Source organism: Schistocerca nitens, chromosome 6, assembly GCF_023898315.1.
Source record: "Schistocerca nitens isolate TAMUIC-IGC-003100 chromosome 6, iqSchNite1.1, whole genome shotgun sequence".
NCBI classification, from domain to species: domain Eukaryota; kingdom Metazoa; phylum Arthropoda; class Insecta; order Orthoptera; family Acrididae; genus Schistocerca; species Schistocerca nitens.
This window is the reverse complement of record NC_064619.1, coordinates 436768145-436789426: the sequence shown is the minus strand read 5'-3', so window position 1 is coordinate 436789426 and position 21282 is coordinate 436768145. Positions and strand designations below refer to the sequence as shown.

At 43.1% G+C, this 21282-nt stretch overlaps 1 protein-coding gene across 1 annotated transcript in view; it reads right to left on the bottom strand.

Annotated features, from left to right (window-relative positions):
- Positions 1 to 20146, bottom strand: part of LOC126263396 (paired box pox-neuro protein-like) — a 75846-nt gene extending 55700 nt beyond the window's left edge. The window contains exon 1 of the mRNA XM_049960491.1: positions 20117 to 20146. Coding sequence (XP_049816448.1) covers positions 20117 to 20146 — 30 coding nt within the window. The remainder of the gene's footprint in view (positions 1 to 20116) is intronic.
- Positions 20147 to 21282: the final 1136 nt, after the last annotated feature.

The following is a 21282-nucleotide window of genomic DNA, read 5'->3' as shown; positions in this document are numbered from 1 at the left end:
TGACATGCTCGAGAGCCTGTTTTTCAACCCTCCGACAAGTGGTTCGAGTGCGATCGAGGTAAAGGATCATGGAGAGTGGGCATCCTTGGCGAACTGACCGTCGGATCGGAAAAGAACCCGCAATCCGCCCATTCACCAGTACACGGGATGCAGCTCCACGGAAAAGGCGCTGAAAGATGTCGAGAAAGTCAGGCGGGAAGCCCATGCGGGCCATAACGGACAGAAGGAACTTGTGGCGAACTCTGTCGAAGGCGTGGTCGAAATCAATGGAGATCAGAGCAGCTCGAAGGCGACAGGATGTGGCGATGGCTATTAAATCCCTGCATTCGCTGGTTGCCGTTTGCATGTTGGTCACTCCGCCCTGTGTCGTTTGCTCCATGGAGAGGAGTAGGGGCAGAACCTTCTTTATGCGGCTGGCGAGTAGTCGGGCGAAGATTTTATAGTCCGAGTTTAGCATTGTAATTGGCCTGTAGTCCTCGACCTTCCGACCTCTGGAAGGCTTGTGTATCGGTATAAGGAGCCCTTCCACGAATGCTGGTGGCACGTGGGAACCGGGGGTCATCAGTTCTTGGTACATGATGATCCATCGGGGCATCATTAGATCGCGGAAAGTCCGATAAAACTCGAGCGGCAGTCCGTCTGGCCCGGGAGATTCGTTGAGGGCTCCCTTGTTAAGCGCGTCCTCGATGTCGTCCCGTGTAAGTTCAGCTAACAGCGTCGCCGCTGCTGCATTGTCGAGGGTGTGCGACACGTGCTGCAGTATGTCGTGATCGTCCGCTTCCTCTGTATTCACCTCGTCGTAAAACCGGCGATAGTGATCCGCAAAGGCTTCTGTAACCGCCGCCTGAGTCATGACGACCCTACCACCTGGCAATACGAGGTCCGTGATCAGCTGCTGTCGGCGTCGGCGGCCGTCGAGCACGATGTGATGCATAGACGGGTTTTCTCCTTCCGCTCGGTCTTGACGTCGCGATTGCACAACGACCCCCTCCAAACAAACGTTTCCTCGTAAGAGACAATATTTTGCCTTCAATTCGGCGGCTTTCCATTTGTCGGTTTGGAGATGGTGGTTCCCTGGCGAGTTCGCGGAGCATCGTGTAATAAAAGTCCAATGTGTGACGATGCCAAGCTGCGATATCTTTTCCGAATTGTGTTAGCGCACGCCGAAACGCTGGTTTGGCACATTCCACCCACCATGCCAGAGTCGAAGGGTATCGGGGAAGACGACGTTCGCAATCCAGCCATGTGTTGGCGATAATCTGACGGCATTCCGGGGCTTGAAGATGTGCCACATTCAGCTTCCAGGGTCCTCGGCTGCGCCATATCCGCTGCTGCTGTAGAGTGAGTGTGCATATGAAAGCGCTATGATCGGAGAAGGCAAGCGGCCAACGTTCGGCGTCAAATACTCCCGGCGCTAGAGCGCGTGAGACATAAGTGCGGTCTAGGCGACTGGCTGAGTGACTAGCAGGGTATGTCGGCCCGGGACGGTCACCGTGCACTGTCTCCCACGTGTCGGTGAGAAGCAGATCTACCACTCAGCTACCGGGGGCGGACAATGAGGGGATCGAAAGCAGACTTTAGCCAAGGAACGTCTACTAGTATCAAACATAGACCTTAATTTTGAGGAAGAAATTTGTAAGAATGAACGTTCGGGACACAGCATTGTATGATAGCGGAAAATAGACTGTGAGAAAACAGGAAAAGAAGAGAATAGAAGCATTTGAGATGTGATGTTGCAGAAGAATGTTGAAAATTAGGTGGACCGATAAGGCAAGGAATGAGGAGGTCCTGCGCAGAATCAGAGAGGAAAGGAATATATGGAAAACACAGACAAAAAAAATGGTTCAAATGGCTCTGAGCACTATGGGACTCAACTGCTGAGGTCATTAGTCCCCTAGAACTTAGAACTAGTTAAACCTAACTAACCTAAGGACATCACAAACATCCATGCCCGAGGTAGGATTCGAATCTGCGACCGTAGCGGTCTTGCGGTTCCAGACTGCAGCGCCTTTAACCGCACGGCCACTTCGGCCGGCACGCAGACAAAAAGAACGGACAATATGATGGAACCTCTGTTAAGATATCATGCAATGACTTCCATGGTGCTTGAGGGAGCTGTAGAGGATAAAAACTGTAGAGGAAGACAGAGTGGTATACATCCGACACATAACTGATAACGTAGGTTGCAAGTGCTACTCTGAGATGAATAGGTTGGCTCAAGAGAGGAATTACCGGAAAGCAATACCTTTTGAGATATGGGCAGTTGGAAACCAACAGTTCTAACCCTGTTTTTATTTTCGGGTGAGGCAGGATTCACAAGAGACGAATAATAAGTCACCACAGAACGCAAATCCTCGAGCAATCATGGAGATGAGGTATCAGGACCACTACAGTATCGGTGTATGGGCAGGAATTTTCGGTGACAGACTCATGGTGCCATAAGGTTTACCAAACACATCGACGAATGCTACGTATCACTGATTTCTGCCAGATGAATTATCAGCGCAATTGCAGAACGTTATCCTTGCAGAAAGACAACGAATTGGGTTATGCACTACGGAGCAGTACTATTTTCCACACATCGTCCGACAGCACCTCAACACAACGCTGTATTGATCGCGGGGGTTCGTTAGCATGCATCCCTTGGATTTGTGATTGTGGAGACCTTTGAGGACATTGCTATATGACTAAATCATCGAAAATGTACAGATGTTACAGAAGCGCGTGAACAGTGTATGGTACTCAATCCAAATGGAGCCAGGTGTATTGGAGAAAGTGCATGATTCACTGTGAATAAAGGCTGAAGTTGTCTTAGGATACTGCCTAAAGCGTTTAGTTACGCGTAGCAGACAGGAAAGGAAGACAGACTGTCACATATTTCAAGAGGCATTGGTTTCCGGACATATTATAGGATCATTTGTTCTAGTTTTGACCAAAGCTACCTGATGTCAGAAAATGTGAAATTATTTTTTAAAATGCCCTGTGTAGTCGCAACCAGTTCTCCGTAGAGTCGGTAAAGAAAGGAATATATGGTTAAGTACTGACTATAAAAATCACAGGAGAGTAAAACACGTGTTAAGACATCAAGCAATAACTTCCACAGTATTATTAGGATCCACAGAGAGAGAAAAATAACGGTATCGGGAGACTGATATAGATCTAACAAATAATTGAGAATATTGGCGTGAGTGATGTGAAAATGAAGAGGTTGCGGCTGGCTGCCGCGGATAAAAGACAAGAAGGAAAAAAGTCGGATCATCAGATACCATACGTGCCTCAAAACGAGCACAGTAAGTACCAAGACCTTCGTCCAGAAACAGGAAGAGTCCGTAAAGAAACCAGCTAAACTGTCGTGCTTCTAATTTAATCGACCACAATCGCAACATCATACCCAGGTACAAGTGGAGTAAAAGAGGGAAATGAAAAAGCTTTCCTTACGGCATCCTCCCTATTTTTGTGGCACTTGTGCTGCTCGACATTCGAAGCCCGTGTTATTTTTGCTTCTGCTTGAATTGAAAATCAAAATACATTGTTGTGCAACTTTAAGAAAATGTGGACATTATTACTGGTTTGCATTAAACACTGCAGGAAAAAATAACAAATCGTCTACTGAGCATACATAATTGACCAAATATGCTTCAGCACTTCTTGCATCTTCTTCAGTGTTTTTCTTTTATTCGTCCAACACGAATGTTATTCCAGTGTGGTAACATTTGAATTACAGCTAATCTCTACGAATAAAGGGGTGATCGTTAGGCGTCAAATTTTGTTTTGATATATTTAATGACACATCTTGCCCAACTGATACACGAAATAGTGTATGGCCATGCTATGGCGGTGATGAGACCTAGAAAATAAATATTTATGTAGTTTTACACATACCTTACATGACACTAACGAGTTGTTTTTATGCTGAAAGTTTTGAAACTACCATACATTTTTACAGCCCGCGGTCAGAAAAAAAGGTTACTATTTTTATGTTTTCCTTTCGTTTCAGGCCGAAAATCACGTTGTTTACCATATTACAATTTTTTCTTTATTCCTGTCTCCTGTTATTTTTGATGTGTTAAAATACAAGAATAACAAACAAACAGTGCCTTGGATAAAGGCGGAATATCTCTCCAAATCAACTTCTTTTATTTTCTTGCGAGTAACAAAAACATATCTCAAATATAGTTGCCTGTTTCAACCAGTCAGCGATCATCAGAGAGCTTATACCAAAAAAAAAAGAGAATTCAACAGGAACGATTACAGAATCTATCGAATCTGCCAAGTAACTATGTTTGTTAACTGTATCTCCCGTCGGTTCTTGGTAGAACAACATAATAAATAAAAAGCGTTAATTTGCTTTTGTTCTACAGAATCAATTTATTGCATTTCGGCTTAAAAGGCCACCATCAGACATTTACTGACTATTGTCGCCAAAGAAATTACGATGTTTGTGAACGACAATGGAAAAGAAGCTATACATCTAGACTGAAGCCAAATTCACAGTAAATGATATTTTTCACAGAGTCGTGGTAATTCAATGTAAAACGTAAATAGTTGAACAATAAATAAACATAAAGGGAGTAAAAAGGAAATAAGTTTAACACAAAACTGGAAAAGCACGCCTACACAACACGTTTATATTCATAAACAAAACCTATAAAATAAAATAAGTACTTTAGAAGTCTACTTTAAGAGGTATAAAAAACAAATTGGTACAAAAACCAATTAAAAGAAACAATTATCAATTGTAACTACAGAATATATGAATAACTTAAGCAATAAGGTAAACAGTAATGAATAATTGCAGGGAAATGGAGGAATGTGAGGGAATATACAGTAAATGCCATCTTTGTGAGTGTGGTGGTACTGCATTTTAAAAAGTAAAAAGTTGAGCAATATACAAATATAAAGGGATCAAACAGGAAAACATTAACACTTAACTCAAAAAGTGTGCCTATATAACATTTTGCATTAAATAAAAGAGCCAATTAAAATAAGAAAATACTTCAACAGACCACTTCAAGAGACATTAAACATGAAAAGTCATACAAGTGCCAATTAAGACTTAACAATTATAATTAGACTGTTTGCATTACATAGGCAATGTCAAGAAAAGAACTCAATGAGTATAGGAAAATGGCAGAATATGAAGGAACAACAGTGCGGGAAGTAATGAAAAACTGGTGGTGGTGGTGGGGGGGGGGGGGATTATGTGAAGTTTAGAAGAGGGGAAGTGTTATGCTGAGTCCAGTCATTTAAGACTAGATCTGACTGTGACTTTTGTTAATTTTCAGTTTTTGATCTTTGTTTGCTAAGGGAAGAACTTGGAACTCTGGCTGGTAGTTGTGGTCCTCATTGCAGCAAAATCTCAGTAAATGTGCAGTCAGGATTCTGCAACCTCCAGTTGTGTTCATGTTCAGGCAGCCTGTTGCAACGTCTCATGCCTTACTGACTAATGTAAAACTTGTCACAGTCAGAACAGGTAATTTTGTATACCCCACCGTTGGCTAAAAACTGGCTCTTATCTTTGCTATTGAAAAGTTTTGTGTTGACGTTTTTTGCTATTTACTCCTTTTATATTTATCTGCTGTTCAGCTCTTTACTTCTTTCCTTGCATTATCATCACATTGTCAAAGATGTCATTTACTGTGCGTTTTTTCTTCAATATAGATATGTAACTTCTTTTCCAATTTCTTTTAGAAACATTAAATCTTCTTTTGCGACAATAATTAATAAATGTCTGATAATGGCCTTGTAAGCCGATAACTGGTTAACACAATAAATTAATACTGTAGAACAAAAGCAGATTAGCGCTTTTCGTTTATTAACAATTTATGTAGTTACGAAACAAGAATAAAATTATGTCTAAATGCACATGCAGCAAGCTTCGACTTAAGTTTTCCGTTTTGAGTATAAGTATTAGCGTTAACAAGAAGAAGTTAAGATCTTGTAGGTGGGTTACAATCCTCTCTCTTCCTGTTCGTACTGGGTGGCTATAATTCAAGTGCATCTACTCACAAGGGAACCTCCCCATCGCACCCCCCTCAGATTTAGTTATAAGTTGGCACAGTGGATAGACCTTGAAAAACTGAAAACAGATCAATTGAGAAAACAGGAAGAAGTTGTGTGGAACTGTGAAAAAATAAGCAAAATATACAAACTGAGTAGTTCACGGGAAGATATGCAGTGTAAGGACAATGAGAATGTGGGAGCGCTGTGGTCTCCTGGTAACGTGAGCAGCTGCGGAACGAAAGGTCCTAGGTTCAAGTCTACCGTCGAGTGAAAACTTTAATTTTTTATTTTCAGTTTATGTGACAAACTCTTATGTTTTCATCACTTTTTTGGGAGTGATTATCGCATCCACAAGAAAACCTAAATCGGGCAAGGTAGAAGAATCTTTTTACCCCTTCGCCAAGTGTACAAGTTAGGTGGGTCGACAACATATTCCTGTCATGTGACTCACATGCCGTCACCAGTGTCGTATAGAATATATCAGATGTGTTTTCCTGTGGAGGAATCGGTTGACCTATGACCTTGCGATCAAATGTTTTCGGTTCCCATTGGAGAGGCACGTCCTTTCGTCTACTAATCGCACGGTTTTGCGATGCGGTCGCAAAACACAGACACTAAACTTATTACAGTGAACAAAGACGTCAATGAACGAACGGACAGATAATAACTATGCAAAAATAAAATTTTCACTCGACGGAAGACTTGAACTAAGGACGTCTCGTTCCGCAGCTGCTCACGCTACCACGGGACCACGACGCTACTGAGCTCATTTTGTCCATGATGTTGCTTATGTGCCCCGTGGACTACTCAGTTTGTATATTTTGCTTATTTTTTCACAGTTCCACACAACTTCTTCCTGTTTTCTCAATTGATCTGTGTTCAGTTTATCAAGGCCTATCCACTGTGCCAACTTATAACTAAATCTGAGGGGGGTGCGATAGGGAGGTTCCCTTGTCAGAGAGATGCAGTGTGGGCTGTGATCATATTTATTGTTAAGAGTCAGAATTTGGTGATAATATACATCAACATGTCTTGTACATGTCCTATTTTTCTACGTAGTCTCCATCGCGTTCTATGGTCGTACGCCAACGTTGTGGAAGAACATGTGTTCCCTGCTGGTGAGAGCTCTTGTCCTGTAGGCGTAGCCATGTTTTCACTGCATGACTGACACTCTCATCATCTTCAGAGTGACGGAAAGGCCTCTCCGTCGGTCTCAAAACACTCCAACAATTCAGATGAAATGGCCTCTCTTTGAATCTTGTGTCCGCTGTGAGCATTCGTGGAACCCATCATGTGCACCTCTTCGGATATCCGAGAGTCTCTATCATTGCAGACGCACTTCAATTGCTGACCGACAACTTTAGAGCCAAGTGTCGAGTTGTGATGAGTCGGCACGAATAACGGTATCCGCACGATTCGGCATGTCTAGAGCAGTGGTTGTGACAGGACGTCCCGAGAGTGGCTGATCATGGAGCTCTGCTTCTGCATTTCGTGAGGCTGTAACTTTCTTTACCCGTCGCCCAACTGTACTCCTATCAACTGCAGCATCGACATACACTGCACATAAACGTTTATGAATGTTCACCACGGTTTCTTTTTCTGCACACAAGAATGCAATAACAGCACGCTGTTTGTAAAGTGAGTCGCATGTAGACGCCATTTTGACGCTGCACTGCGGGTCTGCTATCTGCCAGAACGGTTCGAAGCTTCACCGGCGCACAGAACAAACATCAAATGGGAAGCATCAACAAGAACGTTTAAAAATGTTCAAATGGCTCTAAGCACTATGGGACTTAATATCTGAGGTCATCAGTCGCCTATAACTTAGAACTACTTAAACCTAACTAACCTAAGGACATTACACACATTCAGGCCCGAGGCAGGATTCGAACCTGCAACCGAGCAGCCGCGTGGTTCCCGACTGAAGCGCCTAGAACCACTCGGCCACACCGACCGGATAAGGATGTCTACCTATGTATATTAATGGCTTTTTTAAAAAAAATGTGGGGCGTTACTTATTGAGCGACCTGGTAATGGATTAGGAATGAGACATGGGTAGAAAAGGTAAAGCATCTGAGAAAAGCATAATGTCGATTTTATTATTAACTGCTGCTTACACAATCTGTTCAATATGAGCACTGGAGACGTCGGCGAGATGTTGAATAGCGCCACATTTGCACCTGGTAGCCAAAACTGGAACTATTCTTTTTTCAGTGCAAATCGATTTCGCATTAAAGCATTCCCTGCCACACCATAACTACAGCCCACACTGGGCGACCATGAGCAGCTGCACTTTTATTATAACATCGGGGCATATAACAGCGGATAAACCTATATGGATGTCATATCCATAAGGACTCCGAAAAAAAATAAATAAAAATATAGTTCCAATGTACATGATCGGGCTTTTATTATATTGTTCAGTTTCTTCCTGTCTTATTATGGATGCAGTTCTGGATTAAATTGGAAACCTCTCCGCAGGGTCGCATTGTGCGGGAAATGTGACGCTGTTTTTATTGATCCATCTGATGGCGACATCAAGTCTCAGCGATCCCCTCAGTAGTGTTAGAGCAGCCTACATACCGGCGCCAAGGTCCATCCTCCTCGCCGAGAGATGTAGCGCATAGGTTAGCACGCTGGATTCGCATTCGGGAGGACGACTGTTTAAACTCACGTCCGGCCATTCTGATTTAGGTTTTTCGTGACTTCCCCAGCTGCTTCAGGCAAATGCAGGGATGGTTCCTTTGAAAGGGCATGGCGGCTTTTCCTTCCTCACCCTTCCGCAATGCGAGCTTGTGCTTCGTCTTTAATGACCTCATTGCGGAGGAGATGCTAAACAATAACCTCCTCATCCTCTTTCTATCTCTTATCGTGATCAACGATACAAAATCGACGTTAAAATTACACTTGCAGTCACCACACGCACCTACACTCATCATATAAACTTAAATAAAGCTCTCACATTTCGCAACGTAGGAACCGCGAAGATTGGAAACCTGAAAAGTGTTTCCACTGTCAATACCATTGCTGCTTACGATGCTATTCTCTCAGTCCATGAGACATTGCGAGTGTGTGTGGCTTATGACAGAAAACATGTATGTGCCTTATAATCAAAATGGCTATAACAGTGCCGCCAGCAAAAATTTTGCGAAGAAAATTTCCGTCACCATCACGGCTCAAGCTGCTTCCCTTAGGTTGAACTTGTAAGTAGGATGTTTATGTTTTCTTATTGGCAACGTTACATAGCGCTCTGTATGAAAATCACTGGCTGTGCTGTGTGCAGTCTGTGGCTAGTTTGCATTGTTGTCTGCCATTGTAGTGTTGGGCAGCTGGATGTTAACAGCGTGTAGCGTGGCAGTTGGAGGTGAGCCGCCAGCAGTGGTGGATGTGGGGAGAGAAATGGCGGAGTTTTGAAATTTGTAAGATTGGATGTCATGAGCTGCTATATATATTATGACTTTTGATGAATATTAAGGTAAATACATTGTTTGTTCTCTATCAAAATCTTTCATTTGCTAACTATGCCTATCAGTAGTTAGTGCCTTCCGTAGTTTGAATCTTTTATTTAGCTGGCAGTAGTGGCGCTCGCTGTATTGTAGTAGTTCGAGTAACCAAGATTTTTGTGAGGTAAGTGATTTGTGAAACGTATAGGTTAATGTTAGTCAGGGCCATTCTTTTGTAGGGATTTTTGAAAGTCAGATTGCGTTGCGCTAAAAATATTGTATGTCAATTTAAGCACAGTCATGTATAATTTTTCTAAGGGGACGTTTCAAACTCTTCCGAGATATCTGTTTAGAAACGTCTTCCACGGTAGGGGCTAGAAATATTCTATTATTACAATAACTGTGGGAAGCTCGGCAGTTATTTAGAATACCAAGAAGTACTCGATTAAACCGCATCTTCCTTCTTGGCGCTACAGCCGGTATCTTGCCGGAGCATCTCCAACAGACACAATGATTAATAATTTCTTCTCGACAACCAACAATTCCGCGTCCAATGCGACAGCCACCTCAGCGGGAACAAGCCAGCGCCGTCGTATTAATGAATAGCCACGTCTGTCGCGTCTTGCTTAACTCGGAGGCGCCCCAGAGTGCAACCGTGACCTCAATTTGTGAGACACGCGGCCGATCTCGAAATAACTGCCGCGGCAAAGCAATCACAGCGGAGCGGTCTGCGCGCGCATCTCCAAGAATAATGGGTTAAAAATGTGTCGAGCGGGGGCACAGTGAAAGTTCTCGGGGAGGAACTCTTTTGAGCTTCACCTGCCTACCCGACGCTTCCTCCGGGATTGCTTTAATTCCCGGGGGTAAAAAGCTGGCAGGTGTGTGTATGTGTGTGTGTGTGGGGAGGGGGGGGGGGCATGGGGTACGGGGCAGAGAGAGTTCTGTTGACTGAGACTTGTTAAACGTAGGCTGACGCGCGCTTTTTAACAAGTCGTCGGGCCCGGAGATTTGATGAATCGGATACGGCCTGGGGGCTCCGTCGGGGCCGTAATGACTGACTGCGGCTCGGCTGCGATAGCGGCGAGAGAACCGGTGACGGACGCGCCGAGCCGACGGCGGAATCCGCGTTCCCGCCGCTTATCACCGACATCAGGCGGCCAACTGATTCCCCCGGCCGCTGCGGACGTGATCTGCTTTCGCCGGAGACCGCCGTATTTAGTTACCGACCGCGGCTGACGCTATTCTGTGCACGAGGGCACGGCCGATTTGAATTTTATATCTGGGATGTTTGGGAAGCGGGTAATTGAAATTAGTACGGGACTTGCGACGAATAACGTCCGTCCAACCGGACGGCGGCGGCGTTGATAGATGGCGGCAGGCGCCACGAGGTCGATGAATCGCAGCGGCTGTCGGCTGTGCCCCCCCCCCCCCCCCCCCGCCTCAACCGATCACTATTATCGAATTACTAAGGCGCTGGTGACGACAAGTGATTATTACCATACGTCGTTGTTATATAAGTATATACTGGGTGATCCATACTACACCGACGAATTTCCAGAATTTGTTCGGAATACCTTGTAAGAGGTCCATGACTAAGGAATTTGTTGCTAGCGCACTCGAGCAGATGTAATTTCGATGGATTGCTCACGCGCTGCCTGCGATATGTAAGCTATAAGAGAATCTCAGACCAGAGATCACTGTTTTATGCAGTAGGAACTGTGTGGTAGTAGGAGTAAGTAGTAGCGAGTGGTCTGGTGAATCGAGTTGGCTGGGCTGGTCGTGGGGAGCGATATGAACTATTGTTATATCAAGTCCCATATAAATGTTTTTAAAAAGAATCTCTTAATAATAATCTTTCTTATAAAATTTAACTTTTGACAATTATTCATCTCATTTAAAGAATTTACAAATTTCTCCAATCCATGGTCATCCCGATTATTGTATAGAAAATCAGTTGTTTCTTTTTATACATGACAAATCTATCGGCCAGCATTGCACTGGGCTGTGCCAGAAAAATTTCATATAGGAACAGATATATATGCGTTATCCGGCGACCTTATTGAGGTAAGAATTTTCAATTTATTCAGTATGATCTTTCAGGGCTATGACGCAGCACTGCTGACGTCCAAATTTACCAATTTAGATACACAGACAGTTAATTATTGAAAGGTTATAAGTAAGCCACAATTTTATTGAGAGATGGGTCACGTTATTATTGTGAGGTTACGGAATAATAAACTGTTGGGAGGTTACGGTAAATGTGAATGTTATACCTATTATTTCTGTTTGCTAGGTTACACTGAATGTGAATGCTATACATAATTAATTATATTTTATTACTGTTGGTAGGTTACAACCTTCCGAGTATTTTGGTGTGAGGGACCCACGACCACTGGGAGCTCGTTACAGAGTTTTTTCATGTAGTTTGACAACAACGCATTTATCGCTATAGTCCAGTTCCATTGGCATCTCGGTCACCAGGCATCAAACAAATGGACTTCTTCTTCTGGGAGCTTGTGAGGAGCATAGCTTACGAGACTCCTGTGGATGCCCGCATGGGCCTGGTTGCCCGGATTAATACAGCAGCAGAAGTAGTGCACCAAACTCCTGGAATTCTTTAGCGTGTAAGACAGTCGACGCTGTACACTCTACTGTGGTCATGATGGTCGACATAGCTGTGAAAGAACGGTTCTGCATTTTCTACGTACTGTACGCTGACTGAACAACCGAACGCAATGTGATTAAAAATGTACGCATTTATTCTAAGGGATTCACTGCCGTGAAGGTATTATCACAGAAACATGGATGATTGTGGTAACAAAACGAATAAATCATAATTCCATTACTACTCTGTAACGAGCTGTCCTTGACTAATCTCTGAAAGTTTGTCGGTGGAGTTCTGGTTCACCCCGTATATACCACTGCCACGCGGGTTTCTCTCTCGGATCTGATTAGCTTTCCTCTACTTCTTATTGCTATTTACTAAATTCAGCTTGTTACAATTTGTTAAGTTCAACCAGGCCGGCCGCTGGTGGCCGAGCGGTTCTGGCGCTACAGTCTGGAACCGCGCGACCGCTACGGTCGCAGGTTCGAATCCTGCCTCGGGCATGGATGTGTGTGTTGTCCTTAGGTTAGATAGGTTTAAGTAGTTCTAAGTTCTAGGGGACTTATGACCTCAGCAGTTGAGTCCCATAGTGCTCAGAGCCATTTGAACCATTTTTTGAGTTCAACCAGCGGTATTTTTCCTGCCTGGTGGCCGCTAACGCCCCACTTACCTGCCCTGGGTGTTACTGTATGTAACGGCAGTGTACGTTTCCTCGCCTTGCCGCTGCTGTCCGGTAAGGCGTGTAGTTTTCACAGCTTTCTTGACTGTAGGTCGTTTGTGATTCTTCTACTCTGGTGGCAGTGATTCCGTTCTCGTTCCGGGCCCTCTAAGAACATTATTCTAGGGGCATAGTGTAGTCCGCTGGTTTCGGCCTTGGCGTGTAGTTCCATTCTTGCATTTGGTTTATTGGACGTCAGGTAGCTTCAGAAAGATTATCAATAGTCATTCGGTAGACTGCCACTAGTCTGAGTTACCATCTTGTGAAGTGAATGCAACTCTTGGCTGCCTACCTCATCGCTCGCGAAAGTGTTTGTTGCCGGCCCTTGTCAGAGCTCGATTCCTGGAGCACCGTCTGCAACTGGTACTTGTGTTCTATTATTGTATTATTTATTATCATACCTTGTAATGTGTACATTAAATGTTATGTATGTCTAGTTAATAGTTCCAGTCGCCTTCTGGAATGAATCTTGCAGTGTAAGGATTGTGTTACAAGGTTACCATCATCTTATTTCACCCTTTTGGTGGCCAGTTGCTTGTTTCTTTTAATTAACCTTTACTTGTATTTGCTGTTTTACGGCAGGTCTCTATATAATTGCCGTTCTTGACATGTAAGGCCTTCAGCCATGATTTTGGGCATTTGCTTTGAAAAAATAATTCGATATTTGTATTGTAGCAGTAAGCCTTAAAACCTTATTTACTGCCATTTCTGGCGTCTGATACCTTCTGCTGTGTTTGTGGCCACTTAATTTTTAATATTTCAGTACCTGTAAGTTGTAATTACAGTGAGTTCTTAAACATTCCTAATTTATTGCCATTCTTGGCGTATAAGGTCTTCAGCCGTGATCACAGTGGCTTTTTTTTTTAAACATTATCTGTATCTGTATTTTATGGTGATTTGCTAAATTGTAACGCACTGAAAACACTATTATTTTCACAGTTGTTTATTCCTTCATTAATAACGTGTGGTATTTTTTATTTATTGTTGAGTCTGGAATTACTGGTTTAAAATAAATTGTGTGTAACTGTAAAAGGCAGCCAATAGTAACTGATTACGGCCCCGTCACAATCGTAACCGAATCCTGCCTTACCTTGACTATAAGGTTTCAACAGTGAATATACAAACATTTCTGGTTGGCTAATCAGTTTTGAAACGTGTCCACTTATTTCCACGTGTGGTGGCACTCTAAAAGCTATCCGTTACCTCCCTCTCTCTTTGCCACTGTACTTTGCGCTGTGTTTAACGAACTGGCCGTGTATTACACGAGTAGAGTATGAAGTCTCCAGTCTCCATCCGACCATCTCGGTTATTGCTTTCCGCGGTTTTTGTAAATTTCTTCAGGCAAATGCCGTGATGATTCCTACTTCAACGTGACGGGCCACTAATTTTCGCATGCTTGTATATGTCTGTGTATATAAATTACGTTTTTTGTTCTTAAGCTGTAAGACCACGGCATGTTCATTATCCTTGCAAATATGAGCCAAAGATGAATAAATCTAGTACTGCTACTGCTACTACTACTACTACTACAGTAACTCTATGGTGATGATAGCTGCTACCATTGCAGAGGTTCCTACCAGCTGCCGACACACACATTATCACTAAGAAATCTCTCGAGCAAGGGCCTGCGTATTTTGCCAAATGACTTAACGTTTAATATTTTCCATCAAAGGAAGTGATTTTTCCTAAGATACGATGAGGTAAATTGCTTAAGTGGTTATCTGACCAAAGCACAGAACTCTCCCGTACTTTTCGAGCTGCATTATTGCCCCCACTGTAAAAACCTTGATTTCGTTAGCATTTTATATTCGGTTTAGAATAGATTAATCGGTTGCGTGTTCTGTTAGAAAGTACTAACATAAGTTCCAAAGCAGAACGAAAAGAACATTTACATTTGAAACCGACCGCTTATTTCTATTCTAGAATTTCATTATGAGATAGATGGAGACGACAAGGAGAAACCACCATTTTAACCTGCATTTTGTAACACTATCGCTGCTTGAGTTCATTGCCAAACTGTACCTATCACTTACTCTCTGCGTGGAAGTTCAGTTCTTTCGAAGAGTATTGAAACCATTTTCCCTTTCGTAGTGTATCTGTGAATATTTATATTACTTGCAAACTCAAATTGATTGTTGTTAAGGAATTTAACCATCTCATAAATATACTGCTAGGCTGTAGTTAATACTCGCACCCTACATATTAATGCTGGTTACGAGCTTTTGGTTCAAATGGCTCTGAGCACTATGGGACTTAACTTCTAAGGTCATCAGTCCCCTAGAACTTAGAACTACTTAAACCTAACTAACCTAAGGACATCACACACATCCATGCCCGAGGCAGGATTCGAACCTGCGACTGTAGCGGCCACGCGGTTCCAGACTGTAGCGCCTTTAACCGCTTGGCCACACTGGCCGGCTACGAGCTTTTGTGCAATGAATATCTTTTACCTAAGAAAGCAGTTAGTCGGAAATATTATCTCACACGACACGAGGATACTGAAATATGCAAAGAATGTTAACTTACCAAAGTTATTATTTTTGTAGCAAAAAAAGACTTAGTCTTTTATAAGATCTATTGCACCCATTCAGTATCATCAATATGCATACATAAACGCTTGGAACTCTCAGCTTCGTTTTCTATATTGTTGATACTGTTGTTGCGGTTTTCAGTCTTAAGACTGTTTCGATACAGTTCGCCACTCTAGTGTATCCCTTGCAAACCTCTTCATTTCTGAGACCTACATCCATTTGAATCTACTTACCGTATTCGAGTCTTAGTTTCTCTCTACGACAGTGCTTTCCAACGTGGGGATAATTACCCCCCGAGGGGTAAGGTGTAATTTTCTGAGGGGTAAAAACAAAAGGGTTCAGTTATGTTTCGGCCATTTTTAAAAATTCATTAATATGATCACTATTTCTTAAATTCTAGTTACATAAGTTAGCAGTAATTACTAGGGTTTACGTGTGACACAAAATGATGGAGGTTCCAGCTTGTGAAACGAATGTATCAACAACATCCACATCACAGAATACACCCGCTACACACATGCTTTAGCCGGCCGCTGTGGAAGTGATTAATGGCTTTAGGCTCTAAAGTCTTCGCCGGCCGCTGTGGTTGAGCGGTTTTAGGCGCTTCAGTCCGGAACTGCGCTGCTGCTAGGGTCGCAGGTTCGAATAATGCCTCTAGCAATGATGTGTGTGATGTTCTTAGATTAGTTAGGTTTAAGTAGTTCTAAGTCTAGGGGACCGATGTCCTCAGATGTTAAGTCCCATAGTGCTAAGCGCCATTTGAACCATTTTACACACATGCTTTGTGCGACATAGGTATGACAGTAAAATTGAGAAGTGTACATCATATCACTTCACGCCTTCTCCGAAGTTGTAGATAGTTCCCAGACTAGAACAGAAATTACTTCATTATTCGCTTCGCAAAAATAAACTAGCTAATTGATATGGTAACGTAATAGTAACATTGGAGTTATGGAGTGACCACTACACTGCACTAGGGCCCACGCTATATTATTATTATTATTATTATTATTAGTGGCAGTGTTCATACACAAGGCACTGACAGCCTGAAGTCTTCTAGTCTCTGCCATTTCGAAAGTGAGATGTCCAACAATAAACTGATTTATAAACAGCAGACCAAAGTATAATGCATATATTTTAATTTGGTTGATTTTAAATGAGGGTGCAGGGTGTGGATGATGCAGAGAAAGCATGTTTTGTATCGAGTATCTACGCACAATATGGATAGTTAGCTTTCTTTTCTGAGACGGAGTTGGACATAAGATTCACGATGCACTGAGAATTGCTATAGTATTTCATAAAAAAAGTTAAAAATAAGCAGCACCAGTTGTTATTGACTCATTAGTTCATGGGTTAACAAAACACCTACGAAATCTATAATGTACAATGCTTTTTTATTTCAGTGTCTGATCACAATATGAATTCTTTAGACGATGACCGGTTTCAGTCTGTAATGACCATCCTCAGATCTTTTTTACACCATGTCCTAAAGTGATACGGCCATAATGGCATCGTCAAAATATATAAATATAATCAGCATAGCATCGTCACATAGGTCTAAAATATGGTGTGGAATAGGCCATATCGTCCACATAGTGATAATTGCCAACTAGCTTGCTCAATTGCTAGTTGTCAATTATCACTATGTGGACGATATGGCCTATTTCACACCATATTTTAGACCTATGTGACGATGCTATGCTGATTATATTTATATATTTTGACGATGCCATTATGGCCGTATCACTTTAGGACATGGTGTAAAAAAGATCTGAGGATGGTCATTACAGACTGAAACCGGTCATCGTCTATAGAATTCATATTGTGATCAGACACTGAAATAAAAAAGCATTTGACATTATTGGATCACTGTTTGTATATGCGATTATGTCGCAGTTGATGAAATTATAATGTACGTTTTTAAAAATAAAAATGTTGAAAGAAAATTCCTTTTCGTTTTAAAGTTCAGTTAGCGCTCACATTGGCGATGACGATGGGGAAGGTGGGGTACTATCTAATATCTGATTGCACTCAGGAGTAATGTTCTCAGAAAGATTTGGAAACACTGCTCTGCAATCTTAACCCCCACCGCGCGGCGTAGCCGCCCGGTCTGGGGCACCTTGACACGGTCCGTGCGGCTCCCCCAGTCGGAGGTTCGAGTCCTCCCTCGGGCATGGATGTGTATGTTGTCCATAGCGTAAGTTAGTTTAAGTTAGATAAAGTAGTGTGTAGGCTTAGGGACCGATGATCTCAGCAATTTGGTCTCATAAGACTTCACCACAAATTTCAAATTTATCTCCACCACTTCCGTCCAAAGCCGGCCGGAGTGGCCGTGCGGTTCTAGGCGCTACAGTCTGGAGCCGAGCTACCGCTACGGTCGCAGGTTCGAATCCTGCTTCGGGCATGGATGTATGTGATGTCCTTAGGTTAGTTAGGTTTAATTAGTTCTAAGTCCTAGGCGACTGATGACCTCAGAAGTTAATTCGCATAGTGCTCAAAGCCATTTTGAACTTCCGTCCAACACCAAGCAGTCGATCCCTTGTTGCGTCAGGATGAGTCCTACCAAGCGATCCCTTCTTTTTTTCAAGGTTGCGCTGCAAATATCTTCTCTCCCCAGTTCGAATCAGTACTTTCTCATTAGTTATTCGATCTCCCAATCTAGCCATTAACATGTTTCTGTAGCATCACATATCAAAGGTTCCATTCCCGTCTGTATCGCCCACGTTTCACTTTCGCTCAAGACATATGTCTTTCAGACAGGACTTATTAACATAAAAGTTAATGATTTCCTTGATTGTGGAACATAGTAATAATATACTATTTAAATGAAATCATTGCCACGATTTGACTGTAAATTTTTATATTTTTTTTTTTCACTCTCGGCTATAGTGCGATTTTCAAGTGCAAAGTGAAAACTGAAACCAGTAAAACTTACAGGTAACGAAATGCAAGGTGTCATTTGGTAACAGTTGGTAGACACAACATAAGGAGGCCCAGTACATATCTGACGTATCTGAAACACGTGGCATCGTCGAAATATTATGACAGCACAATATGATAAAATGTATCCGCTTTCCGTAATGTTAGCTCTTATCCCTATTTTTAATTCGCAGTCAGATCTTATGTCCACATATGTTTGTAATGTTTCGACAACGACATGTCATTGAGACGTGTCTGATACTTTACAAGTAATGTTCTTTAAACTATATTTATCGAATGTTACGACATGATGTCTTACACTTCGTTATCTATATGTCTTATCGGTTTTAGTACTTGAAAACGGCTCTACAGCCTAAATCGCTATAGTCGAATAAATAAATAATAAAGGTTTACAATAAAATCTTAGCAATGGTTTCATTGAAAAACAAGAACTTATATTCGATAGTAACAAAATTTCCCATTTTCAGAAATGCTTGTTGCAACTGTTAATCTAAATTTTATAGCGACTCTTTATCGAATATCATAATATATTTTGCTGGTGAAGTAGTAAAATTCAACTACTGCTTTGATGTCTAATTTCTTGATCGAATTCCCTTACCATCGCCTGATTTAATTCGACTACATTCCAGCACTCTTGTTTTACTTCAGTTAGTATTCATCTTATAACTTTAAGACGTTATCTATTCCGTTCAACTGAATAACCAAGTTCTTTGCCGTCTCCGACAGTATTACGGTGTCGTCGGGAAAACTCAAAGTTTTTATTCATTCTTCCTTAACTTTAATTTCCTCTCCAAATTTCTCCTTGGTTTTCTTTAGTGCATGTTCAGTGCACAGACTGAATAACGTCGAGGACGCGGTTCAATCGTGTATCATTCCGTACTCAACTCTTCTTCGACTTGCAAATTAGGTTGGTTTCTGTGTAAGTTGCAGATAATATTACGCTCCCTGTGTTTTATCCCTGCTACCGTCAGCATTTCAGTTTGTCAGCGTACCACATGTCTTAACAGGGAACAAACGAGATGCCCTTTTCTATTTGTTGTAAAACCGATAACAAGTTTCACAAAACCTTACTCTGTTGGAACTCATTGACTAGTGTATTTACATCATTGGGTCTTTCCACAGTGGTAACACCGGTTGCCGTCAGATCACTGAAGTTAAGCGCTGTCGGGATGGGATGGTAATAGGATGGGTGACCATCCGGTCTGCAGAGTGCTATTGCAAGCTGGATGAACTCAGCCCTTATTAGGCTAACTGAGGAGCTACTTGATTGAAAAGCACCGGCTCCGGCCTCGTAAACTGTCAAATGGCTGGGAGAGCGGTGGGTGACCACATGCCCCACCATACCCGCATCCAGTGACGCCTGTGGATTGAGGATGACACGGTGACCGGTCGGTACCGTTGGGACTTCATGGCCTGTTCGGGCGGAGTTTAGTTTTTAGTTTTACAAAAGAAATAATGCAGGGTCTGAACTGAAATCGGAGATCACTTACATCCAGTTCAAATGGTTCAAATGCCACTGAGCACTGTGGAACTTAACATCTGAGGTCATCAGTCCCCTAGAACTTAGAACTACTTAAACCTAACTAACCTAAGGACATCACACACATCCATGCCCGAGGCAGGATTCGAACCTGCGACTGTAGCAGCAGCGCGGTTCCGGACTGTAGCGCCTAGAACCGCTCGGCCACCACGGCCGGCCTTACATCCAGCAAAAACACTGAATTACTATTGGAATCTGCCATCGTAATGTGAAACATTTCTCTTCCCCCTCTTTTGTGACAACGGACCGTCTACCGAAAACGTAGCTGCAGTTGTGAATCTGAGATAATCTGAGGCATCGCCAAGAAATATCTCAGTCCCAGATTTGAAAACGAACCTCACTAAAAACTCCATCAATTGTTGACATTCTGAACATGACTAATATCGCTCTCAGTCCCAGTCCAATCTCCAGGGAAAACCTACTCTCATATCTCTCAATTTTTTACTATGGCACCAAGTGTTCAAAAAATGGCTCTGAGCACTATGGGACTCAACTGCTAAGGTCATTAGTCCCCTAGAGCACCAAGTGTCTACAAGCATTAAGAGACTCCGCTAACCAGACAGCAGAACTGTTTTTGTCAGCTCAAACGAAGACATTAGTCGATCATATGAAGACATCGTGCTATTGATGGAGCAGCTAAAGCGATTGTCTGAGCACAGTAACAAAAGGCGGCATAGACGTTCACGTCACGTATCGCCGTTATGACGATGACAGATTCACGCGGAGGTATCGAGCTGCAAAACAGAACTTGGAAGCGTGCGGCGAGGCGAGTGTATGAAGAACGGCGAGCGGTTGGCGATTATTGAAATGTACCGCGACATATCTCGTGACGGGCGGCGGCCTGCCCGTAAAAGGTCTCCGTGGGAGGCATTGAGAGATGGAGCGCCAGCCTGCCGCGGTTGCGCGCGAACGTCACCGCTACTCATGCGGCGCAGTTTTTCCAGCATTTTTGCGGAAGCCGGTGCAGTATGCTGTCAGCCGTAGCGCACGTCACGGCGCGGCGGTCGGGACGCCATTAGCGAACGAGACGTAATTTGAGGTAAACCGCGCAGCGCGCATGAATAATGAATGAGCGGCACGCGTGCATTATTTAAACGAAGCGCCCGCGCACGCTGGCGGAATAGTAAGGCTCCCCGCACAACGCGGCGCTCGTGAGAAAGGATGGCCCGCTCAGTTCCCGGTCGCTTCCACTTGTGCTGTCCCTCTCTCGTCTTGTGCTGGGAGAGTCCATCTCAGGGGAATCTGCGACCTGTCCTTCGGAAAGGCTAAACACCGCACAATAGAGACAACCTTTGATGACGCTAAGAAAGTACCACACAATTCTCTTGGAAGCCATAGTGGGCCTTGCGGCAAGCGCATTGGCGCATCGCCTGTGTCTAGTGGTCACTGAAACGCAGTGAGGCGAGGACAGAGGAACATACCGGGTGATCGAAAAGTCAGTATACATTTGAAAACTGAATAAATCACGGAATAATGTAGATAGAGAGGTCCAAATTGAAACA